A 25,159-nucleotide genomic window follows, 5' to 3' on the forward strand; every position below is an offset into this window, starting at 1 on the left:
CTGGCTAATTTTTTGTATTTTTAGTAGAGACAGGGTTTCACCGTGGTCTCGATCTCCTGACCTTGTGATCTGCCCACCTCGGACTCCCAAAGTGCTGGGATTACAGGCATGAGCCACCGCGCCCGGCCCAGTCAGTGATTCTTTATAATTGCATAGCAATGTACCCAGAGAGCACTTTCTCATGCATTATCTCAGTTTAATTTGAGCTTCACCATGGCCTCGTGGGGTTGCTATAGTCGGTGCTGTGAACCTATCACGTGGAAATGCGAGTGGAGGGGGCTGAGTGACCTGTTCAGGGAGCGTGTGCATGAGGGCCATGTCCACGCTGGACTTCAAGCCCCACGGGCATGAGCTTCCTTTTGCACCTGCCAACCACTGGTGCTTGAGTAGCAAATGGAGGTTTATCAGGACAGAAAGCCCTCCCTCTCCCACTCCCCCGCCACCTGCCCCAGAGCTCAGGAGTAAACAGGTCTCAGACAGACGGCCCTGACAACAGAATGAACATGTCTGTGTGGCTGCAGCTTGGTGCTCATGTCTGGGCAGCGAGCAGCTTCTCTTAGAGGGGGTGGTGCTTTCTGTTTCAGTGATTCTCAGCCATGGCAGCCCATGACAGTCACCAGGGAGGTTTACAAACCCACCTCAACAAGGGCCCCACCCCAGGCCAATTAGCTTGCTCTTCAGAGGGCAGGGCCAGGCCTGGCTGTACTAAAAGCTCCCCAGGTGATTCTGACATCCAGGGCTGAGAACCACCATCAGGTCCTCTGGGCTGTACCCTGGATCATCCCTAACTCGTTCAAAATGTTTCCTCCAAGTTTTCCCATTTATAGAAAGATGAAGGATTCCCGCGGGACTGTGAGAATGAATATACTCTGAGGTTGTCGGGTGGAAGTTGCAACCTCAGAGAATGGGGGCATCTGCATCCCTCTGATGGTTCTGGAAGGGCACAGCTCCACGAGTGGGACAGGCCACGAGCACTGGCAGGGATCAGGCAGCCATCCTCCCTGGCACGCGCCTCTTGCTGGAGGCCCAGCTGGGGTAACACCCTCTCCCCTGTGCACAGGCGCTTGGTATTTCTACCCCTATGGGCTGCAGACATTCCACCCTGCTTTGGTTTCCTGGTGGGCAGCGAAGGACAGCAGGAGGCAGGATGAGGGCTGGGAATCCAGAGACTCGTCACATTTCCAGGTGAGTCTCTAAGGGTGGTAGCTCCCAAGAGTTTAACAATAATTAGGTGACAGTGAAAGTGGTGGGTGCGCCCTCAGCCTACCTCACACCATATACACAAAGCTGAGGCGTACTATTAGTTGCCACCCTACGAAGCACAGAAAACAGAAAGAAAAGGAATCCAACAAATTGTCTTGTCTACTTTGTTCCTTTTTGATACTGCTTCACGAATATTTACTGAGCACCTTCTATGACTAAGGTAATATCTCAGTCAGTTACCTCTTACCACAGATAATCTGCCCCTAAAAGCAGTGGCTTAAAACTACAAGCGTTTGATTAGTTCATGAGTCTGTGGGTTATCTGGGTGGTCTTTCTGGTCTGAGAAAAGAGAAGCAATCTTGGCTGGGCTCGTACTTGCCTGTGTGGATCTGTCTGTCTGCAGTTGGCTGGCAGGGTCAGCTGGGGGCCAGCTGGCCGAGGCCCTTGCCTAGGACAGCTGTACTCCATGTGCACTTTGCTCACCTGGCAGGCTAGCCCCAGCTGTTTCTTACCGCACCCAGGCAGGGTTTCAAGAGAGAACCAAGGCAGCCAGACCTTTGAGGCCTTGATCCAGAACCAGTACACCATCACTCCCACCACATTCTGTTGGCTACAGCAAATCTCAGAGCCAAATCCAGATTTAAGGAGAGGGAAATAGACTTCACCTCTCAGCAAGAGAACGCACAAGGTCGCATGGCAGAGGTGCAGCTGCAGGGAGAAGTGAGGAATAGTGGCCATTTTTATAATCTGCCAGAGTCGAAAGATGGATCAGGCCCAGGCTGTGCCCTCAAGGAGCCTGCAGTTAAGCATAACCAGAAAGCAAGGTGAGCACAGGTCCTGATACTGACAATTTAAACCTCTAGGCCAGGCCTGGTGACTCACACCTGTAATCTCAGCACTTTGGAGGCCAAGGTGGGAGGATCACTTAAGGCCAGGAGTTCGAGACTAACCTAGGCAACACAGTGAGGCCCTGTCTGTATTTTTAATAAAACTCTTCATTTTCTAATTATAGTTATTTGAGTTGCACTTACACCTCACTGAATTTAACTTAGTATCATATTTTTATTATTCATTTAAAAATTGTTTGAGACAGGGTCTCATTCTGTTGTCCAGGCTGGAGTGCAGTAGTACAATCATAACTCATTGTAACCTTGAACTCCCAGGCTCAAGCGATCCTCCTACATCAGCCTGCCAAGTAGCTAGGACTACAGGTGTGCATCACCATGTCTGTCTAATTTTTAAAAAAATTTTTGTAGAGATAGGGTCTCACTATGTTGTCCAGGCTGGTCTTGAACTCCTGGCTTCAAGCAATCCTCTTGCCTCAGCCTTCCAAAGTGCTGAGATTACAGGCATGAGTCACTGCACCTGGCATGGTATCACCTTTTCTTTTTCTTTTTTTTTTTTTTTTTTTTGAGACAGAAGCTTGCTGTGTCACCCAGGAGTGCAGTGGCATGATCTCGGCTCACTGCAGCCTCCACCTCCTGGGTTCAAGCGGTTCTCCTGCCTCAGCCTCCTGAGTAGCTGGGACTACAGGCACGCACCACCATGCCCAGCTAATTTTTGTATTTTCAGTAGAGACAGGGTTTCACCATGTTGGCCAGGATGGTCTCTATCTCCTGACCTCATGATCCACCCGCCTTGGCCTCCCAAAGTGCTGGGATTACAGGTGTGAGCCACCGCATCCAACCAGTATCACATGTTTAACCATATATTACTTTCCAGACCATGATCTTTCCAGTTTTATTATATGTGCTGCCAAAGTGAGTACCAGACCATGATCTTACTGTTTTACAAAATAATGACATGTCATCTATGACTTTTCCTTTTTTCACCATTAAAGACATTAAATACAGTTCAATTTCAGAGCCATCTCTTTTGTAAAAAAAAAAAAAGAGAAAAAAAAAATATATATATATACATTTTATATTAGCAATATTTGCATGAAGTTAAAATAAAAACAGCTTCCTGGTCTGGGAGAGGCTGGTGGTGAGGCAACTAGGGGGATGGGGCAGAGGATTTTTTGCTGGTTTTTGTGGGTTGTTTTTTTTTTTTAAGACAGAGTCTTGCTCTTGTTGCCCAGACTAAAGTGCAGTGGCATGATCTCATCTCACTGCAACCTCTGCCTCCCGGGTTCAAGCGATTCTCCTGCCTCAGCGTCCTGAGTAGCTGGGATTATAGGAGACTGCTACCATCCCCAGCTAATTTTTGTATATTTAGTACAGACAGGATTTCCCCATATTGGCCAGGCTGGTCTCGAACTTCTGACCTCAGGTGATCCACCAGCCTCGGCCTCCCAAAGTGCTGCGATTACAGGCGTGAGCCACCACATCCAGCCTTTTTGTGTGCTTTTTGAGTCATGCAAATGTAGTGCCTATTTAAAAACCAAAATTTCTAAAACTCAGAGCCTCTGCTGCTCAGTAGCTCCCTGCCCTTTATTTGACAGTTTTTATCACTTCTCTTGGCAATGATTTTGTTGTTAAGCCAACAACGTTCTCAAATTCATGACACACTATCAAATGCCACCCTCAGTCCAAATGACATTTACTCCATTTTCTCTGTGGGACATCCTGCTAAAGAAGAAAAAGAACATATTTTCCAATTATTCTGTCTCTTAGCCATAGTTCCCTAGGAAAAGAGTGAAAGCCATTGAGAGTCCACAGGCTGAACTCACAGCCCTGGCTCCCCTGCCCCTGCAGGAGGCAGGGAAGGAGTGAGCTTCAGGCCAGCAGGGTCCATGGCCCCCTGCAGCCATCCTGAAGCTTCCAGTCCTCCTCTTGGACCATCGCTGCACTCAAACCTTCTCCCCGGCCCACCTTCCTTCCTCCTCTGGGATCAGACTTCTGTACTGTGTCCTCAGGGACCCTCCTCTGTGACCAGCACCCAGTGATCCCCAGCTCCCGGCACCTCCAGCTCAGAGGTTGGCAGCCCCTGCCTATGAGCTCCAGCTGGCCCTGCATGGACTTATGCTGGAATATCTGTGGAATCTTTTCCCTTTCTTTCTGTGTTGGCTGTGTCGGGGTGGTCTTTGGGAAGCACTGTCTCACTCAGTGGCTCTCTCTCCGCCCTGCCAGGCTGAGCAGCGTGTTATGTCCCGAGTACACTCTCTGGAGCGGCGTCTGGAAGCTCTTGCTGCTGAATTTTCCTCCAACTGGCAGAAGGAGGCCATGCGGCTGGAACGTCTAGAGCTGCGGCAAGGGGCTCCTGGCCAGGGAGGCGGTGGTGGCCTGAGCCACGAGGACACCCTGGCACTGCTGGAGGGGCTGGTGAGCCGCCGTGAAGCTGCCCTTAAGGAGGATTTCCGCAGGGAAGCTGCTGCTCGCATCCAGGTAGGAGGCAGAATACCTTAGGGTGGGAGGTGGGTGACACCCGTAGGAACGCCTGAAGGTGGCCAGCAAGAGAGAGAACAAGTGCCATTTGGGATCAGACAGCTCTGCCATTTGGCAGTTAATCCCCTTCTCTTTTTCTTCTTTTTTTTTTTTTTTGGAGACATGGTCTCACTCTGTCACCCAGCCTGGAGTGTAGTGGCACGATCTCGACTCACTGCAACCTGTGCCTCCCGGGTTCAAGTGATTCTCCTGCCTCAGCCTCCCAAGTAGCTGGATTACAGGCGTGCACCACCACATCCAGCTAATTTTTTTGTATTTTTAGTAGAAACAGGGTTTCACCATGTTGGCCAGGCTGGTCTTGAACTCCTGACCTCAATTGATCTCCCCACCTTGGCCTCCCAAAGTCCTGGGATTACAGGCATGAGCCACCACGCCAGGCTTCCTCACCTTCTCTAAGCCTCAGTTTCCTCCTCTTTGATGGAGGCCATCATGTCTCCCCCACCCCCATAGTGAGTAGAAGGCCCCCGCGTGGTGCCTGACACCACACAGGTGTGCAGTGGAGATGAAGCAGGAGTCTTGCATGGTTCAGAGAAGCAATGTAGCCTGAAGGCTGAGAGCCAGCCAGGGCTTTGGAAGCAAACACGTTGTCTGAATTCCAGTTCCACCACTTCCTAGTCATAAGGGTCCTTATAAGCATGACTCTGTCAGACCTGTCCTCTCACTGCTGTCTGACAGGAAGAACTGTCTGCCCTGAGAGCAGAGCATCAGCAAGACTCAGAAGACCTCTTCAAGAAGATCGTCCGGGCCTCCCAGGTCAGCGGGCTTGGGCACTCAGGGCCTGTCACCGGGTCCTGGCCCCATCCAACATGTTCACCTCAGACCCCTCAGCCCTTCCAAAGGGACTGCTTGGGTGTTGCATAGGGAGGGACGTGCCCTCCTCTGACTTCTCTGTTTGGCCCCTGACCCCTTAGTTGGAGAGCTGTGCAGGGGCTCCCTGGGGTGTGCCGGGGCACAGCGGCCTGCCATGCTGGTGTGCACGTGCTGAGTGTGGGTGAACGGATACCTCAGTGTGTTAGACACGGACGAGACTCATGAGGGCTTTGACCAGGAGGCCAGTTTGATTTTTGCTGCAGGGCTCAGCAACCACACCTTGGGCAGGGGTGTGGTTAAGCAAAGACGCTAACAGACAGCAGATCCTACTCTGGAACACCAATTTCTGAGCTTGGAACATCAGTTTCTGAGCTGGGCATTTCTTGTGTTTGTCTCTTCTTCCTACGCAGGAGTCCGAGGCTCGCATCCAGCAGCTTAAGTCAGAGTGGCAAAGGTACTGGGCACCACCAGCTGGCCTTGGCCTGCTCCTCCCCAGCCCCACCCACTCTCCAGGCACGACTGGGGAGCAGAGCCCCAGAGAGAGAGTTCTGATTGTCTTGCCAAGCAGAGGGTTGTGGGGAGGGGCTGAAGCCCAGCTCAGGACCCCTGCCCAGGGCCTGTCTTTGAGGTGCCATGGAGGTTAGCAGGGGGATCCTGAGGGCGGGGGGCAGGCCCTATGAGAGGACCTGGATTCATTTATAGACATAGCATCCTTTCTTACAGCCTCACATAACCGCCTTCCCATGCCCCAGATGTCCATGCTTGTGGAAGATGTGAGAGGCTGAGGCAGAGTAAATTATGGACTCTGGGCTTAGAAAGGGAGCAGGCTCAGAATTAGCTCCTTGGCACAGGCAGGCCAGTTCCTGGGCACCTGCACTGTGTTCTGCAGCCAGAACCCCCAGGAGAGGCCCTGCCCCTTCTCAGGTTCATGATGAGTGCTGGACACCCGCTGTCAGGACAGGAACCCACTAGGGAGTCCTCTTTCTTCTTCGGTGTGGCCTTACCTCCCACCAAAGAGATCTGAGGCTTACTCTTCTCTCTCTGGGACCAGCATGACCCAGGAGTTCTTCCGGGAGAGCTCTGTGAAGGAGCTGAGGCGGCTGGAGGACCAGCTGGCCGGCCTGCAGCAGGAGCTGGCGGCTCTGGCGCTGAAGCAGAGCTTAGTGGCGGATGAAGTGGGCTTGCTGCCCCAGCAGATCCAGGCCGTGCGGGACGACGTGAGTGGGAACCACCAGGGCCCTGCTGGTCCCTCTCCTCCTCCTCTGAGACCACGTGTCCTGGGGCCTGCAAAGCAGGCACCCCTTGCCCCTGCAGCCTCTGTTATGCCCAAGAGACTGTGGCGCTGGCCTTGGCACATGTGGGCTCTCATTGACAGGCATTCTTCCCGTTTTTCTGTCCGTGCCCATGGAGAGTGTTCATAACTCTCCTCCAGTGGCCTCCCTCCTACCCTGTCCCTGCTATCCAGCTAAGCACTGACCCTGTCATAGCAGCTCCTGCTGTCCCTGCAAGCCCCCCAGGGTGACACCCTTTTTGGTTCCTTTAGGTGGAATCTCAGTTCCCAGCCTGGATCAGTCAGTTCCTTGCCCGAGGCGGAGGGGGCCGCATGGGGCTCCTTCAGAGAGAGGAGATGCAAGCTCAGCTGCGAGAGCTGGAGAGCAAGATCCTCACCCATGTGGCAGAGATGCAGGGCAAGTCGGCCAGGGAAGCCGCAGCCTCCCTGGGCGTGACACTGCAGAAAGAAGGTGTGATTGGAGTGACAGAGGAGGTGAGGCCCACATGCCCCCTCCACACACCCACCTACAGCTCTCCTCCCTGGGAGCCCTGGACAGTCCCACACTACCAGCTCCCTGGCAGGTTCCAGGATGGAAGTGCCAAGCAGGAGGCTCTGCATGCTGTGGGGCCGGCATGGGTGGGTGGCAGTGTGCCCACATCTGCCTGGGCACCAGCACAGTGCAAGCCTAGAAGGGGTCAGCCCATGGGTCCTTGGCCCACGGCCGCGAGGTGACAGGGGACATGTCTGCTCCCTGCCACAACCGTCTCCTGGTGCCCGCATTGCAGCAGGTGCACCGCATCGTGAAGCAGGCCCTGCAGCGCTACAGTGAAGACCGCATTGGGCTGGCGGACTATGCCCTGGAGTCAGGAGGTACGTGCCCTGCTTTCCTCGCTTTGCCTTGTCCTGGGCCCCACAATGGCCGGTCCCCTGGCACCTACCAGGCTGGTGGTGGGGCAGAGCAAGCAAAGCTCAGGATCAGCAGGTTACCCAAACCTAGAATCCCCACAAGGCAAGTGGCAATTCAGGCAAGTCGGGACGTACCGAGCACCATCCTGGGCTGGGGAGAGGCTAACCTTTAAAGTTGCTCTAGGCATCTGGGTTAGGGTTAAAGACTAGACCTGGGGCATCTGCCGTCTGCCCTCCGCGAGGAGACAGCCAATGGCCTGAGCTGGGCCCTCTTGCCGTGCGGGAGCTCACCCTGCGTTCCTTTCCTGTCTCAGGGGCCAGCGTCATCAGCACCCGATGTTCTGAGACCTACGAGACCAAGACGGCCCTCCTCAGCCTCTTCGGCATCCCCCTGTGGTACCACTCCCAGTCACCCCGAGTCATCCTCCAGGTGGGCACCTGGCAAGCACAGTAGCAGGGGCTCTGAGCACACTGGGGGCCGGTCCCATCCGGGGTCAGCAAGAGCTAGACTCAGGGCCCTGTCTGACATGACTTTCTGCTCCTCCAGCCAGATGTGCACCCAGGCAACTGCTGGGCCTTCCAGGGGCCCCAGGGCTTCGCCGTGGTCCGCCTCTCTGCTCGCATCCGCCCCACAGCCGTTACCTTAGAGCATGTGCCCAAGGCCTTGTCACCCAACAGCACCATCTCCAGTGCTCCCAAGGACTTCGCCATCTTTGTGAGTATCTGTCCCGTGGTGGGGCCAGGGGGCTGCAGGAGGATCCTGTGGGCCTCTCTACTGAGGATCACGTCAGGGTCACCCTTGGACTGGGAGGGAGGGGAGTGGATTTGGAAGAGGAGGAGCCAGGGTGGGAGACAGCGTTTCAGTCTGTGTTACCTCAGGCTTTGGAGGCAGAAACTGGCACAAGAGAGTTAAGTGACTTGTCATAGGCCACGCTGGTGCCTGACCTTCTGGCTGGGAGGAGCAGGGATTGGAGTGGGGAGGGGTGTTCTCCCTGCTCCAGCCCCTCCACACTTGCCTTCACTCTCTTTGCAGGGCTTTGATGAAGACCTGCAGCAGGAGGGGACACTCCTTGGCAAGTTCACTTACGATCAGGACGGCGAGCCTATTCAGACGTTTCACGTTCAGGTACGGGACGCTGCTGTGCTAGCGGAAGCAGCGCAAACCGCCCATCCAGGCAGCAGGCGCTCCCAGGACACTTACCCTGCTGGGCATGGGGCTCAGAGAGGGAAGCCCTGCCCTCCTTTCCCACAGCTCAAGATGTGACATCCAAATGGGGTGTAAGGCGCATCCTGCAGATGTCAGCACAGGGGAAGGCACCTTCCAGAAGGGCAGCATAAGGGAAGCTTCCTGGAAAAGGACACCAGGAGGCAGGCTTTACACAGGAGGGGTTGGGTGGCCAGGAGAGAAAGGCTGGGAGAGGCATCTGAGGAGCCACCGCCAGCACGTGCCAGGGTGCGGGCATTCTCCCAAGGCCAGCTGGGGCCTCAGGCAGTGCATGCGGCTTAAACTTCAGTGGGCATTGGATCTCCTAGGTCAGTTAGAAATGCAGATTCCCAGTCTCCACCCCAGGAGACTGGTTCCTTAGGGCTGACAGGACCCAAGAGCCTGCATTTGAACAAACTAGTCGCCTAAGCCCCACACCGGGGGCATCCTGGAGTGAAAAATTGGGTTGCAGGGGGATAGTGGGAGGTGGACAAGGGACAGTGGCAGGAAGAGGAGCCCGCAGAGGCAGGAATTCAGCCCTCAGGGGCCTGGGGGAGGCAGTGCTGTGCTTCAGGTGACAAAGCTATGTCCATTTGACTAACATCACTATATGACTCAAAGGGGGCGAGCCGGGGCCTGGGAGACCCGTCAGGAAGTGGTTGTGGGGAAGCAGCCAGAACAGGATAGGTGGGGGAGAGGGGCGTTGGGATTGAGGACAGAGATGTATCAGGGAGGGTCGTGAATGTCAGGTTGGATGGGGTGGGAGGAAGAAGCAACTGGGAAGGGGGCTAATGCGGAGCAGGGAGCAGGTCTGGCTGAGTCTGAAGCACCTATGGGACAGTCCGGTGGAGCTGTCAGGGGAGCCAGAAAGAACTGAGTTGTCATCAGCTCTGAGGTGGTAACTAGGCTTCGAGAGAGGTTGGGATTTCTCTTTAGGAAAGTAGAGAGACCAGAAGAGGTGGCTCATGCCTGTAATCCCAGCACTTTGCAAGGCCAAGGCAAGGGGATTACTTGAGCCCAGGAGTTCAAGACAAGCCTGGTGAACACAGCGAGATCCCGTCTCTACAAAAAATGTTTTAAAATTGGCCGGGTGCGGTGGCTCAAGCCTGTAATCCCAGCATTTTGGGAGGCCGAGATGGGTGGATCACGAGGTCAGGAGATCGAGACCATCCTGGCTAACACGGTGAAACCCCCTCTCTACTAAAAATACAAAAAATTAGCCGGGCGTAATGGCGGGCGCCTGTAGTCCCAGCTACTCGGGAGGCTGAGGCAGGAGAATGGCGTAAATCCGGGAGGCGAAGCTTGCAGTGAGCTGAGATCCGACCACTGCACTCCAGCCTGGGCGAGAGAGCCAGACTTCGTCTCAAAAAAAAAAAAAAAAAAATTTAGCCGGGTGTGTTGGCAGGCACCTGTGGTCGCAGCTACTGGGGAGGCTAACCCTTGAGCCCAGAGGGTTGAGGCAGTGAACTGTGATCACACCACTGCACTCCAGCCTGGGCGACAGAGCAAGACCCTGTCTCAAAAAAAAACAGGGTAGAGGACAGAATGATGTGCCAGAGAGAAGGGACAAGCCAGCAGTGTGCTAGGCCTGTGGCATCTGCCCGGGTAAGATGTGCTGCTAACACTGTTCCCAACACTGTCGCTAGACAGAGGCCTGATGGTCACTTGAGAAAGGAATCAAGTGTGCCACACATCAGCATCTATAAGCCCTTTATGAAGGTGGTTCTATCTGTTGATCACAATAAAAAAGCAATTGTGGATGAATTCATTCTGGCTTCAGATGAATCATGCTACAGGTGGCCCCTTAGCCCACTGGCTGGAAACACTGCTTGGGAGACTAAAGATCGGAGCTTTTGAAGCCCGGTTCTCTTCAGAGCCCCAGGGGAGGAGCAGGGGAGCCATCTGGCCCTAGGCGAGGCTGTTTCCCCTTCCCACCTTGTCTGTCAGTGAGGCCTCAGGTCTCTGATGCTCTTAATCCCTTTCTTCTCTACTCCTCAGGCCCCTTCGATGGCCACATACCAGGTGGTGGAGCTGCGGATCCTGACTAACTGGGGCCACCCTGAGTACACCTGCATCTACCGCTTCAGAGTGCATGGGGAGCCTGCCCACTAGCCCTGCTTTCTGGTGCCTGCTGCCAGCCATCTGGGAGTGGGTGAACAGCACCCCACCGCTTCCCCCACACGCTTGCTCGGCGCTCTGACTTCCAGGAGCACAAGACAGGAGCCTGTGGCCCCATGCAGATGAGAAGGACGGGCAGAGTCTACTGAGCAGCAGCTGGCTCGAGGAGGTCAGCAGGATCCAGCAGCTCCCTTCTTCCTTCCCTCCGTGCCCGTGGTGTCTGCTTCCCATCCTGGGAGTGTGTATATATGTAGCATATCGTGGGGGTCTGGGATGTTGGGAGAGGTGAGACCTGACTGGTGTTGCCTGGGGTTGGGGGCCGGTGCCTGGGAGCTGCTGCAGGGAGGCCTATGGATGAAGCAGGTGCCAGGGCTGTGGGAGGGGCGAGCTAGGGCCTAGACTAGGTGAGCTGCCTCTGCCCCGGGGCAGGGAAGCGAGGCCCTCTGGGAGGAGGGTGCTCAGCTCCAGGGCAGGATGGGACTTTATCCAGGTAGGAAGCGCCTGATGCAGAGCTGCCCAGCTCTCCTGCAAGTTTAGTGCCCTCCACCTAGGGAAGCCTGAACCACAGGGTCTCTGAGGGGCTTCGACAAAAAGTATTTGTCCCGGGTAGAGTAGCAGTGGGCCATGGGGCTTCTTGTGCCCTAAAGGGGACTGGCTCCTGTGATCTTCTAAGGCCCAGGGCCAACCCTGTAGGCTTCCCCTCTGCTGGGGACAGTAGTTGCTTTTCTCTCTCCTGATGCTGGGTTGGGGCCCACCCTGCTCCCCATTCCTGCCAGGACCTGCCAGTGCCCAAGCTTGCATTCCACATTCTCCTGGGGTACAGAGACCTAGACCTGTCTTTGGGGCGATTAGCATCTGGGGTTAGCAAGAAGAGTGGGGAGCATGGAACTCCTGGGCTCTCATGGGGACGTTCAGGGTACCCGGGTGGGAGGTCTGTCTGCACTGGCCCCCCCGATCTAACCAGCCCCTGATGTAGGGGCCCTCTGCTCAGGCTACCCCCTTGGGCTCTTGTTCAGGTAGTGGCCCTTCTGGTGTGTTCTCTGTGGGGCAGTTGGTGGGGGCTGGGAGAAGAGGCTGGCAGAAGTTACCCTGGGTAGGGAAGGGGGAGGAGGGGACTTTTAGAGCCAGCAGGCCCCACTGTATTATGTATATATTTTTCAAGGTCTGTTTTTCTAACTGAAAAGCTAAGGGCTTGATTCCTAGCCCCGTTCTGTGGGGCACTGGGTGATACTCAGTTTCTTGTTCCTGGCCATGGAGAGGGGCCTGGGGCACTGGTTCCAGCTGTGTCTGGTGGTCCGGCCGCGGGGAAGGGGCAAGAAGGCAGGCAGGCCCCTTCACTGCAGTGCCGAGCCTCAAATCCACTCTGGAGCTTGAGGCTGGATGCGGTGGTGGTGAGGCTGCCCCTGCTCCATCTCGAGGCAGCCAGGCTTTGTTTTGCGCTCTCCTGTCACAAATGCTGCACTATTGGTTCTTAAGTTTTTTATCTCCAGATCCTAATTTATGCCTATGCAAAAAATAAATGATGCCCAAGAGCTGTGGGATGTGGCCTACATGTGGCTTTTGCATATTACCTAGGGCACCTGCTCTTGGGCAGATGAGAAAATGACCTTTGCACATCACCTAGGGCAGCTGCTCTTGGGCAGCTGCTCTTGGGCAGATGAGGGAATGAATTCTTGGCCAAACGAATGTCCCCGAAGACTTATTCCTAAAGTTCAGACACCCACAACTTTCAGCTAAAGCCCAGTTGCGGTGGGGGCGGGGCCTGATGCAGGCCTCCTCCAGTGTCTGTGGGTCAAGGGCTGGCATTAGGAAGAAGTGAGGTGGCTTTATTAGCTGTCATTGATAACCCCATCACAAAGGGTGTGGCGGGGTGGCGGGATGGGGGGGTGCCTTCCTGTCTCTCAGTGCTACTGAGCAGCAGCAGAAAAAGTTACACTTACCTACCGGCCATGTCCACTTGGAGTACAGTGATTCTCCTCCATGGGAATTCGCTGTTTGCCTCTTGGACCTGTGGCTGGGAAGGGACAAGCAGGTAGGTCCCTTGAACAGCCAGCAGCTGCCAAGTCGAGGAGAAAAACAGGCCCTGACCTTTCCCACAGATAGCTCCCCAGACCTGGTTTGGGTGGTTCTATAGCCTGACCCTGGAGCCTCTCACACTGTGGCACCTGGCCCAGGGCTGCTCCTCATCATGGCTGAGAAAACAAAGCCAGGAACCCAGTCAGTAGGGAGGGCTGTGGAGATAGCCACAAGAGAGGAGCTGGGTGGGGCACAAATCCAGCCCCCAAAGCCTTGGCCAGTGCCTCAGCCTCTTGGGAGACAGCTGGTCCTGTGCTCACTCCCCTTCATTAACACCTGCTCTGCCTCTGGCGCCATCTCAACAAAGGAGACGTCCCCGTGCAGCACCACTAAGCAAGCCCCTGGAAGTTGCCACACACTGTGGCAAGAGCCCAGAGCCTGGGCTGGGCACGTGCCCTCTGCCCATCTGTACATTCAAATCCTACTGGGTCCTCACAGCACAGCCCTCACACTGCTGGTTCCACAGTACTTCCCCCAACCCAACTAAATTTATGCTGCCCCTGTGCGTGGCATATTCATTCCTGTGACCTTCTCTGTGCCAGGGTGGCCGATAAGCCAGAACAGTCCTGACTGTGGCGTCAGGGGTCTGGCCATCCCCATCCCACCATCAAACACAGGCCTTACTCCTGGGAAGGACGCCACAAACACCTGCTGCACACACAGAAGGGTCAGGCCTTGCCATTCGAGGTGATTGGATTAACAATTTTATTCTGCATCCACTACAAAAGGGCTGGTGTTTTGTTCCAAATGTTTAGCTGGGAGGGCTGTAGGGACCCCGCTACCCCCGTTAAACACAGTAAAGCATGGATCCAGTCAGCCCCCTGCTGGCAGGTGTGGGCCTGGCAGCTACACAAATCCAACCCCACCCTCCTGAGTGCGGCCAGAGGCCAAGGTGGTCGCCAGAGCTCCTGAATCCCAAGAATGGTTCTGGCAAGTACTGCTGCTTGTAGGGGCAAAGAGTTAAAATGAGATTCTGCCATGGCTAAGCCTTGTGGGAACCCAGACCCCACAGCCCCTCCCATGCCAGGGGGCTCAATGCCAGAGGCTTGCTATGGAGGCACCAGCAAGTAGTGGCCCCTGTAAGCAGGGCCAGAGTCAGGACAGAGAGCAGGAGGGAAGCAGCCTAGAGACAGAGGACTGGGCTGGGGCCAGCGGACACGCAGGAGCCTGCCTGGGAAAAGCCGGGGGGCAAGGCTGGCACGGGAATGTACACCTGCTGGTGACACTTCTGAGCTTCAGTTCCCTTAACTAGAAAAACAGAACAGGCCCGGTGCAGTGGCTCACACCTGTAATCCCAAAACTTTGGGAGGCTGAGGCAGGCGGATCACGAGGTCAGGAGATCGAGACCATCCTGGCTGACATGGTGAAACCCTATCTCTACTAAAATACAAAAAGTTAGCTGGGTGTGGTGGCGTGCGCCTGTAGTCCCAGCTACTCAGGAGGCTGAGGCAGGAGAATCGCTTGAACCTGGGAGGTGGAGGTTGCAGTGAGCAGAGATCACGCCACTGCACTCCAGCCTGGCAACAGAGCGAGACTCAAGTCTCAAACAAAAGAAAAAGAAAAACACAACATCGACCTCAGGGGCGGTTGCTGGGAATGTCAACAGGAGCGTGCGTCTAGACCCCTGGCAGTCTCAGCCACAGCTCTCCCTTCGAGCCTGCCCAGGGCACAGAGGTGGCAGGGTGGCTAGCGGCGTGCAGACCACTCACTGAGCAACCCCTTCCCGTGTGCAGGACACCCCAGGGCCTCACGTTCTCTGAATCCACACAACCTTGATGTATGGCTTTGCCTCTTGTAGATGAGAAAACTGAGGTTCAGAGAAGGTTGGTAAGCTTGTCCCGTGTCACCAGCTGGTGAGGGAGCCTGAACATGGAAGCCACGCCTGCCTGACCGGAGAAGCTGGGCTCCTCACAGCACTGCCCTGCTCCCAGCTGTTGCCAGGGGCCCCAGGGCAGGCAGAGCAACTGCGTTCCCGTGGCAGCACCTCCACCTGGAGGGGCTGGGCAGGGAGCACCACACTATCAACTTGGAACAAACTTTTATTTTGAATGCTGGTCTGATCAGTCCATGGCCAGGGGTAGGTGGTAACTAGAAACAGCTGGAAGGAGGGGAGGAGAGGGGACCAGCAGTCCGCAAGCAGGAGGAAAGGAGAGGGTTGGGGACAGGAGGAGGCAAGGCTGAGGAAGGACCCAGCCAGCTGGGTGTCTGCCCCGGCTAGAGAAGGAACCACCCCTGCCCACCAGCCTACCCTACATCTGTGGCTTCAGTGCACCAGTCAGTCCAGGTGGGTTCAGGCCCATGCCCCCTTCTCTGGCCTGCACAGTCCCACCCCAGGCAGGGGTTCTTCCAGAGGGCTAAATGCTCTGTGCTAACCCTGGAAGTGTCTTTTCACTAACCCCTACCTGCCCTCCCCACGCTCCAGTTGTCTCTTAAACCTGGAGCTCAGGCCTTCACTACTGTGCTCCTGTAGCAGCCACAGGGGTGACGTGATGGGGAAGATGGGGTTTTAGTCTCAGCCTAGCTCAGGGGAACATCCCTCCACCCCTCCAACAGGAGGTGCTAGAAAACATGATCCTGAGCAGACCCAGACACCCTTTTGGTAACCAGTGCCTGAGGCCCAACAAGAAGCGGGGTGAGGGGAGGCTCCAGGCCGGGCAGATCAGCAAAAGCTGAGGGCAGCCAGGGCCAGCCCAGGCAAACGCAGGATTGTCTCCAAGGGGAAACCCACCAGCTGTCTTTGGGTCAGTGGCCAAGGCCAGGGTCAGGGTCAGGGCCAGGGTCAGGGTCAGAGCCCTGGCCCGGGATGGGGAGTGTCCTACAATCTCATCACTACTCCCCTCCACATGTCTCCAGGTGATAACCAGAGAGCTTTTGGCATGACCTGTTTGGGGGCTTAAAGGGAAAAAGGAGGAGAGAGAAAAGGAGAAGCCACTATTTTCTCTCTGTTAAAATGCCCAAGTCCTAGACTGGGGGTTCCTGCTCTGGCAGCAGCAGACACCAAATCCCAGAAGCCCCTCCACCCAGTCTGTCTTCATGGAAGGGGCCCCTGAGTGCCAAGAGGAGCAGCAAGATAGGGGAGCGGCTCCTTCCGCTCCTGACATCCCCTGACGGCCCCGAGGATTCTCAAAGAGACAGACATGCAGGCAGGCAGCCATGGAGGAGAAAAGAGGGGCTGACGTGGCCCTGGGGGTGGCACTCCTGCACCACACACACACACACAATAGAGAGAGACAGAGACGTATAATAAACAGAATAAAAACTAAGGGCCCAGATGTACAAAAAATGTGAGAGTGAGGAAGAAGGTGGGGAGGACAGTGGGAGATGGTTAGTCCCCCAGGTCTGGCTGCCTTCCTCAGCTTATAAATTACAACCCCCCTGGAAAATGGGGGTGGGGGCAATGCGGAGGCTCCGGCTGTGGCCTGAGCAGAAGGGCTGGGTGGCGGTCATAGCTGCTCTGCCCATCTGGTGGAACGGTGGCCAGAGTATGATGACCCCTTGGGTGGTGGGGGTGGGCCGGGAGAAGGTTCAGCAGCCGCTGGCAGGAGTCACACAGGCCCCCTGGGACTTCACCTTGTGGCGCTGGCCCCCTCGTCGCCGGCCTCCACTGCTGGGCTTGGGCTGAAAGAGAGAGAAGGAGCTTGAGAAGCACTGGCCCATCGGGAGCAGGGCCAGAGAGCAAAGGGGCTGAGCAGTGGGGAGAGGGGGACGGAAGATGCATGAGCAGGCAGCGTGGTCTGTCTTCACCCCAGCCTGCCCAGGAATTTCCTGGGCCACTCTGCATGCAACACCTCCCCTCTGTCTCTAAAATGGAGCCAGTGCCTGCCCTGCCTTCCTAACAGGGTGGGTAGGACACATGTGATGAGGGTGTGAGACGCGGATGTTCAGAGAAGCACAAAGCAGAGCAGGAGAGACAGAAAGGAAGCGAACGAAGCAGAGGAAAGACCCAATGGGAGACAGATAACAGAATGGACAGACAGATCCAGGCATAGCCTCCTTTTCCAATGAGGGGACAACGGAGAAAGATGCTGGGGAGAGGGGTACAAGGGGCAACAGGCCTTCTTCACGCCAGGAGAGAGTGCCTGCAGGAGATAGCTGGCAGGAGAGGCCGGGTAAGAGGCTCACTGGCACATCCCAAGGCCACCTGCCCTTCAGGATGTGTGCACGTCAGGGACAGGACAGAGGAGGACCCTCTAAGGCAGTGTCTCTCAAACCTGCTGGACTGCAGTGCACACATATATCACCTGGACACTCACACCAGCAATACTTGCAAGACTTACTATGAAAGGGAAGCTTCGACACTTTTCTATTTTTTTTTTCATTAAAACCAAATGCTAGTTAGGGCCAATTAAACTGGTTTTAGGTGGGCTGTATTCCCTGCTTTGGAAAGCACTGCCTTATAGCTTCTAGAGACAAATGCCTCACACTTAGGAGCACTTCAGTGCCAGAGTTGTTGAGGAGACCTTCTAGCCAGGCTTGAGGCTTGCCTACATGTCACCCTCACCAAATCAGGGTAGAAGCCACAGCCCCCACCACCGTGCCAAAGCCACGAGGGGCCCACGCTCACCTGAGGCTGGAGACTGCTGGACGCAGCTGGCTGCCCAGCCCCTGGACAGGAAGCTTCATCTCCAGGTGGGGGTGCTCCTACTGCTGGCCCGCCAGACGGGCCCCCCTCGTCTCGTTTCGTCAGGGGGCCCTTTTTCGTCGACTGCATTTTAATCTGCTGGGGCTTGGAGTTCATCGGGGAGTTGTTGGTGGTCTGGAGGAGCTGTGGGAGCCACAGAGAGAGGCTGAGGCTGGAGCTGCAGGGCAGTGGCACTGGCTTGGCTTCCCCCCCACCCCCAGCCCCCTTCTCCCAGGAACTCCTCATTCCTTGATCTTGCCAGTTCAGGGCAAGACGGATGGCAGGAAGGACATGACAGGAGGCAATGGGGATGAAGAGGCATTCTCATCCCCGCTCAGTAGCCCAGGACTGCTATGGCCCTGGGCTCATGCCTCACTTCCTGCCTCTGCCCAGCCCAGAAAGGCTCTATCCTCTTCTCTGCTACAGCTGTTGTTCCTACAGGGAAATCGGTGAACCTTGCTCCCACCTCCCGCTCAGTCCAGCCCCCAGAGCCCAGAGCCTGCACAGAACCTGGCGAGTGGAGCTCCGGGCTCTCATTGCTAAGCTGGTGGAGACTTCTCAGAGCGTGAGCTGCAGCTCCCATAACAAAAGTCTAGGGCAAGTGTTAACTCCAGGCCTCCCAGAGACCAAGTCAATGTCTCATCAGCTGGAAACATTTGAAGTTTGGCTATCAGAAATCTTGAAAGCTGTCAGCCAGAAGTAACTGACTTGCAATCTTCCCTTGTGGCCCAAGTTCTCTCTCATACAAAGCACAAAAGAAGCCCAGTGAGTCCCAGAGGACATTACAATGTTTGCTGCAGGCTTGGCCAAACTCAGCAGTCCCAGGAGCTTGCAGGCCTTCGAGGACATCTGTAGCCCCAGGGTGACCATGCCTTGCCTTTTCTAGAGGCAAGGTCAGCCAAAGACTGATCCCAAGATCTCAGATAGGCTAGGGCCAGTACTTACTTTGTACGGAGCACGGGTCAAACCCCTCTATCAAATGCCCCTCCAAGACCAAGGGCAAGGTCTGCAGTGGGCAAGTGTCCAGGACACACAAACAGCTTAAGCCCCAAGAGAACTCAGGCCCATAACTCCCTGCACTCACTCCAACCAGACCTCTGCTCTGAGAGGAGACCTTAGACATGGCCCCAGCGAGGCCACAGGAACCTGTGATAGCACCTTGGAGGCTGAGCCTGGCTGGGCCCAGACTTTCCGAACCATACCCTAACCCTACCTTCTCCTCTCCATGGTCACCACCACTGCCCAGGACAGGAGGCCATGGGATACCTCTAAGGGAGTAGAGAGATGGCACCAAGGCTACACCTCAGTGGGTCCAGCTCTCCCATGGCAATGACTAAACCTCTGCCCTGTGCTCAGGGTGGTCCCTGAGTGCTTCCTGGAGGCAGGCAAGGTCTGCCCTGGCCATACCTTGGTGATGGTGCCGACAGCCTTGGTGCGGCCTTCCCGGAACACCAGCCGCTGGTCTATGTGCAGGTACTCAGGGGTCTTGATGAAGCGGAAATGTACAGTGGCCTTGTCCCCAGTGCGCAGACAGTCCTTGTCCATGCTCAGAATGGTGGCTGTCTGCCTGATGCTCCCACAGTGCACTGTCAAGGGAGCCAGAGGTCAGGATAGGCTGGAGCCATCTGGTGGCTTCAGGACAAGGGAGGCAGTGAGTGAAAGCATGAAATACGCTTAAGCTGTGGAAGGGTGGGGGCTTATCTCTGGGGCTACAGACCCCTGTGAAGCCTGCTCTTGGCTCTGATCCTGCCTTACCATCTCCCACATTTTCCTCCAGCTAATGCCCCCCATCACCCCCCAACCCCAGGCCCTGTGCAGACAAGGGTCCTAGTTCCTGGGATTACAGCACACTCTGCACATGCGCCTCCTCGCTGGACTGTGGGTTTCTGCGGGGAAGGATCCTTGCCCATCGACCTCATCTTTGTTCCCAGCACCTTAGCAACACCGCTGGGCATCCAGCAGCGTTCAGCAGACCTTGCTGAAGGAATGCATGTGAGGTCCCTGATGTCAGGTCTGGGCCTCAGAGCCCAGCCCTCAGTGTTTGTGGGAAGGAATCAACACTGCAGCTCATGGGTGGAACAGAAGGAATGGCATCACTAAACAGGAAGGAGACCTACTGCCCAGCTGCAGCTGGAACTAGGGGGCCTGGGTTGCTGGAGCACCTTCTGAGGGGAGCTAGCACGAGGGCCTCCTGGGCTGCCAGGGCCTTAGACACCTACCCATGGCCTGGTAGCGCGGGCTAATTGTGGTGGGGTGGTGGAGGACGAGAATCTCAGCCTCAAACTCCCAGGAGGCTTGGGGATTCAAACGTGGGGAAACCATCACCATGCCCTTCCGGATGGACGAGCGCTTGATCTGAAAGAAAGAGGGAGCCCCAGCCCTCAGGGACAATGATGCCTTCTGATTTCACCCCTGGTCCCAGGGACCAAGAGTCTTTCTAGGGATAGGGACCACCCCAACTCTGCCTGGTTTCCTCACCACCTGGACCACAGGTCTTCTAGGGTGGACAGCACGAGCAGCCTCAGTGCTCCATGGGAAGACTCAACACTACTACTGGGGTTCAGGAAGGCTTCATGTAGGAATCAGCGCTTCAGCTGCTGGGCCATGAAGGACGAATGAGGAAGCAAAGGCAGGCAAGCATTCACGGGGAAGGAACCGGTGAGCATGACCTGACCACTGTGGGGAAGAAAGTCCTACTTTTCCTGGTTAATTTAGTTGGTGGGTAAAGGTAGGTGACCCCAGAACTAGAACCCACCCCAAACCCCAAGAGAGAGAAGGCTGAATGGCAAGAGGATTTGGCACAGATCCCAACTGCCCTATGTAGAAGGATCCTTGCACAGCAAGGATACTCCTATCTGACCTCACCACTGAGCTCAGGCCACCCTGCTCAGGCACCAGAGGGAGGAACAGAGCAGAGAAGGCAGGCGTTCCTCACTCTAGCATTTACAAGCTGTGGGTCTTGAGCAAGTCCCTGGGCTATGAGCCTCAGTTTCATCATCTGTAAAAATGAGGCCAGTAATCCCGATCTTGCAGAGCAGCCATGAGCACTGGAGTGGGTAAGGCATCTGGCCCAGAGCCTAGCATGATGGAGTCTGAGGGGAGTGTTCAGTATCATTGCTACTCACCTTCTTCAGCGCAAAGGATGCTGTCTGGCCACCCCGCACCTCCTTGACAGGCATGCGCTTGCGATGGATGGATTTGACAGCAATGGACAGGAAGTTACCCAGGGGGTCTGGGCCCAGCAGCAGCGTGTCATTCAGCTTGATCAGGCCTCTCAGTGTTGTCCCCGACACCACCGTCCCCACACCCTGCCAAGGAGAAGACCCTGGCCTCATAAGTGCATCCCCAGCACAGACCCACCCCCTGATGCCACTGTAGGAAATGCCTACCCAGCCACCCGCCCAGAGCCACTCACCGGGACGGAGTAGGTGTCATCAATCTGAAACTCAGCAGGCTCCTCCTCCCTGTAGCTGGTGCGGGGGGAGAGGAGGTTGAGGAACATCTTCAGCAGATCTAGGTTCTCGCCTGTAACATTGGAGATCTGGAATATCGGGCACATCCTAAGCAGAGGGAGGAGAGGAAGGAAGAAAGGAGAGAGGCGCTTAGGAGGCTAGCTCCTGCTCTGACACAGGGCAGGGGCAGCAACAGGGCTCGAGGAGCAGATGCTGCTATTCATGACCCCACGTCTCCCTCTTCCAAGGGCTTGACCTCTCTGCCCTGACCTAGCAAGTTCCTGGCTAGCCCTGCTCTGAGGCCTTCTTCTCTCACTCAGTTCTGTCTCTGACACCTGTCCTCTCCTCTCTGTCCTCCACCACTGCCCTAGTTTGGAACCTCATGACTGTTCTTCCTCAAGCACACGCATGCTTGCTTAAAATCCTTAACCACCTTTCCGCTGCAGAGAAGACACTCCAAATCCCTCTCCCAACACTCACAGCCCTTTGCTTGGGTTTGTAGCCATCTCTGCAGACTCACTTCTCACAAATTCCTATATTCCAGCCACACCAGAGAACTTTCCCTTCTCCTAAAACCTTGGCACTTTTCTGCCCTTGTGGATTTGCTCACTCTGACCTTCCTTCCTGAATTCTTTCCCTTTTATGCAACTACCAGGCCCTCTCACCCTTCAGAGCTCATCTCAAATACCACTTCTTCCGTGAAACCCTTCCTGGGTAGACACTCTTGACTCCTCTGAGTTCCTGGAGAGCTTTTTCTCTGTTACACATGACTGCATCTGATTTTTCATCGGAGTCCTGTAAATGGTCTCTATCGCTCCTACTCAGGGTGAATGAATTAAAATCCTTGAAATCAGGAATTATACATTCCCCACAGCTCCTAGAATAGTGTCTGCACAGAATAGGCACTGGACAATATCAACAAGCTCAAATGGGGCTGTCTGAAACGTGCCCCCTCTGCTGGCCAACTGATGGTACTGAGGATCACATCAGGGTAGAGGCATAGGCAAAAAGCCAGGCTGCTCTGGGCCTGGCACTATAGACCAAGCTCTGGGCGAAGAGGCAAAATTGGTAGAGTTCACCATTATCGAGACAGCATCTCTAACAAGGAGCTGAACCCCTTGAGGATAAGGACTGTGTTCAATTCAACTCTGAATCCTCAACGTCTAGATGAAGAGTCTGGCAGAACAAACATCCAGTAAATATTTATGGAATGAAAGAATACACTAATGAGTAAATGCCAAAACTTATCTATGATTAGTGAGCTTTTGAGGAACAACAATATAAAAAACTGAGTTACAGAAATGGCTGCATATTTACCATCCATCAGCCAGGCAGGGCATTAAGTGCTCTACATAATTCATTTCCAACATTCACTGGAGCCCTACAGGGAAGGGAATGTTATTCCCATTTCACAGATAAGGACACTGAAATCTCAGCCAGGATGCCAACCTCAGGAATGCCAGCACCTCACAATCTGGGTTACATGATATTGCCCCGGGGCAACAATGCTGGCTTGGGAGACCCTGGGCTAAGATCGGAAGCTTCTATTTCTTCTGATCTCTGAATAGGAAAAGGTGTTGATGTGGTGTTTTCATGAGACCTCATGCCCAAGCTGACAGCCACTCCAGGCCCATCACTCACTGTGGTCCTGCCTGCAAGGGTGCCTGTCTCAAGTGTGCGCTCCCTACCCGTTACCTTTCGGAGCTGAAGTTGGAGGCTGTGACAATCACATCATCCTTGCTCTGCACCAGCACAGGGATCTTCCGGCAGCCTGGTGACTTCAGCAGGCGCTGTAACAGCTTCAGGGTTTCTTAAAGGGTGAAATGGAACAGAATTAGGGGGACACAACCTTCTCTTTGGCCAGGCTTCCAGAGCAAGATGGGTCCACTCATTACTGATGCAAGCAGGAGACAGACCCAGATAGATGGACCAGTATTAAATGCCACAATGCCTGGAGAAGCAAAAACGAGGATCAAAACTTTGGGTGCTGCTAGAGTAAGAAAAGCATAGATGGGGCCTCTTTTCTAGGGTTCTGCATCTGAAACCTGGCAGATTTCTCTTGTGTCTGGACGACCTGCCTCCTGTAAGCATGTGACTTGAAGGTTCCCAAGAAAAACAATTCAGTTCACACTTCAGTTCTCAGAATGCACTATTTCCTGGAAAAAAAATCTCATCCAACAAAAAGGATCTCTTAGATATTTAGAAGTCTACAGAGACCTTATTATGAGGCCTCCCAAAGGGATACTTTTCTACAATCTTTAGCAGTGAGGGAGAAAGGCACGAAGGCCTAGTCCTGCAACCCTGTGTCAAAGCTTTGGTGGTAAAAGGTAATCAGACCCTCTGTCCAAACTTCCCCATATACATCCAGCTTAGCTGGTAGAGCCCAACTCCTTTGGCCTGGGGTCACCTGAAAAGAGATGCCAGATTCAGGAGCTCAAAATTTCTGCATTTGGAACCAGAAGGAACAAGGAAGAGGATAATTCTAGGCTGTGCTCAGAACAAGAACTATAGGGGAGGAAGTAGCAGAAGATTCTGGGCTGATGGAAATTCAGGCCAAGATCTAAGTACAAGACAAAGCAAGTTTCACCCGCGGGCACTGAAGATGGCAGCTGCTGTGGGAAGGCTGCTCCGACATGTGAGTGCCATTCCTTGGGGCATTTCTGCCACTGCAGCCCTCAGGCCTGCTGCTTCTGGAAAGAACGAGCTTGACAAACATATTATGGTCTGGTTCTGGTCAAGCAAAATTCTTTAGCACCAGCTCCTCATAACATGCACCTGTTGTCACCTAGCATGCACCCTATTTAAGGGTACAGCCATTGTCAATAGAGAGTTCAAAGACCTAAGCCTTGATGACTTTCAGGGGAAATATTTGGTGCTTTTCTTCTATCCTTTGGATTTCACCTTCGTGTGTCCTACAGAAATTGTTGCTTTTAGTGACAAAGCTAAGGAATTTCACGATGTGAACTGTGAAGTTGTTGCGGTCTCAGTGGATTCCCACTTTAGTTGCCTGGATAAATACACCAAGAAAGAATGGCGGTTTGGGTCACATGAACATCACACCTTTGTCACATTTCACTAAGCGAATGCCCAAGACTATGGTGAGCTGCTAGAAGGTCCTGGTCTTGCACTAAGAGGTCTCTTCATAACTGACCCCAATGGAGTCATCAAGCACTTGAGCATCAATGATCTCCCAGTGGGCCGAAGCGTGGAAGAGACCCTCTGCTTGGTGAAGGCGTTCCAGTATGTAGAAACCCATGGAGAAGTCTGCCTAGCAAACTGGACACCGGATTCTCCTGCAATCAAGCCAAATCCAGCTGCTTCCAAAGAGTACTTTCAGAAGGTAAATCGGTAGATCACCCATGTGTACCTGCACCTTCTCACCCCAGAGAAGAACCACACTTGAAACCTTTTATTTTATAGATGACTATCTGCAGAAGGCAAGGAACCAATTGTGTTTGTATTCATAAATATTACTCTAAATGTTTTATTTTCGTAATACTGGCTAGGGCCTTTGAAGCTTGGTTAGTTGCTAGTACAAGGAATCCTTTATTGGTAACATCTTGGTGGCTAACTAGCTAGTTTCTACAGAACATAATTCACCTCTGTAGAAGGCAATTCTTAGATCATGTCTTCAATGGAAACACTCTTCTGTCTTAGCCTTACTTGAATCTTGCCTACAACAAAGTAGAGCAACACACATTGAAAGCTTCTGATCAAGGGTCCTAAAGTTTTCATCTTAAATGTCTTTGTATTAAACTGAATTTTCTTTTAAGCTAACAAAGATCACAGCTTTCAGTTATCAGCAGTCAAATTTAACTCCTGCAATGAACGTTTATGTGATTGAAGCAAATGTGAATCATATTATTTTAAAAAGTGGCAGAGTGACTTAACTGATCATACATGATCCTTCATGCCTGAAATTTATAGTTTACATAGTCATTTTATTTATTTTATTCATTAGCTAACTTTGTCTACATATATTTCTAGATATTGATCAGTGTCATGGATTATAAAGGATATTTATTGGATCCAGGGATTGCATTTTGAAATTATTTTCTTTGCTGAAGTGTTCAATGCAGAGCATATAAAAAAATAAACACATTGGCCGGG

The 25,159-nt window shown here is 54.1% G+C and overlaps 2 protein-coding genes and 1 pseudogene across 3 annotated transcripts in view; 2 read left to right on the forward strand and 1 right to left on the reverse strand.

The window, feature by feature from the left end:
* Nucleotides 1–12,441, forward strand: part of SUN2 (Sad1 and UNC84 domain containing 2) — a 20,870-nt gene extending 8,429 nt beyond the window's left edge. The window contains exons 9-19 of the mRNA XM_011964219.1: nucleotides 1,061–1,185; nucleotides 4,275–4,529; nucleotides 5,265–5,342; nucleotides 5,810–5,853; nucleotides 6,451–6,616; nucleotides 6,943–7,164; nucleotides 7,458–7,542; nucleotides 7,893–8,008; nucleotides 8,126–8,293; nucleotides 8,612–8,704; nucleotides 10,781–12,441. Of these exons, the coding sequence (XP_011819609.1) occupies nucleotides 1,061–1,185; nucleotides 4,275–4,529; nucleotides 5,265–5,342; nucleotides 5,810–5,853; nucleotides 6,451–6,616; nucleotides 6,943–7,164; nucleotides 7,458–7,542; nucleotides 7,893–8,008; nucleotides 8,126–8,293; nucleotides 8,612–8,704; nucleotides 10,781–10,894 (1,466 nt within the window). The 3' untranslated portion in view covers nucleotides 10,895–12,441. The remainder of the gene's footprint in view (nucleotides 1–1,060; nucleotides 1,186–4,274; nucleotides 4,530–5,264; nucleotides 5,343–5,809; nucleotides 5,854–6,450; nucleotides 6,617–6,942; nucleotides 7,165–7,457; nucleotides 7,543–7,892; nucleotides 8,009–8,125; nucleotides 8,294–8,611; nucleotides 8,705–10,780) is intronic.
* A 3,027-nt stretch (nucleotides 12,442–15,468) lies between these two features.
* The window catches only part of GTPBP1 (GTP binding protein 1), a 26,544-nt gene continuing 16,853 nt past the window's right edge, over nucleotides 15,469–25,159 (reverse strand). Inside the window, exons 6-12 of the mRNA XM_011964218.1 lie at nucleotides 22,745–22,859; nucleotides 21,013–21,157; nucleotides 20,723–20,905; nucleotides 19,817–19,952; nucleotides 19,005–19,183; nucleotides 17,541–17,741; nucleotides 15,469–16,594 (exon numbers count right to left, since the gene is read on the reverse strand). Coding sequence (XP_011819608.1) covers nucleotides 16,502–16,594; nucleotides 17,541–17,741; nucleotides 19,005–19,183; nucleotides 19,817–19,952; nucleotides 20,723–20,905; nucleotides 21,013–21,157; nucleotides 22,745–22,859 — 1,052 coding nt within the window. The 3' untranslated portion in view covers nucleotides 15,469–16,501. The remainder of the gene's footprint in view (nucleotides 16,595–17,540; nucleotides 17,742–19,004; nucleotides 19,184–19,816; nucleotides 19,953–20,722; nucleotides 20,906–21,012; nucleotides 21,158–22,744; nucleotides 22,860–25,159) is intronic.
* On the forward strand, nucleotides 23,652–24,754 carry LOC105527776 (annotated as a pseudogene). Its single transcript, XR_001004268.1, has one exon. The product of XR_001004268.1 is annotated as a thioredoxin-dependent peroxide reductase, mitochondrial pseudogene (transcript).

The sequence above is a fragment of the Colobus angolensis genome, unplaced genomic scaffold (assembly GCF_000951035.1).
Source record: "Colobus angolensis palliatus isolate OR3802 unplaced genomic scaffold, Cang.pa_1.0 Scaffold65, whole genome shotgun sequence".
Classification (NCBI taxonomy): Eukaryota; Metazoa; Chordata; class Mammalia; order Primates; family Cercopithecidae; genus Colobus; species Colobus angolensis.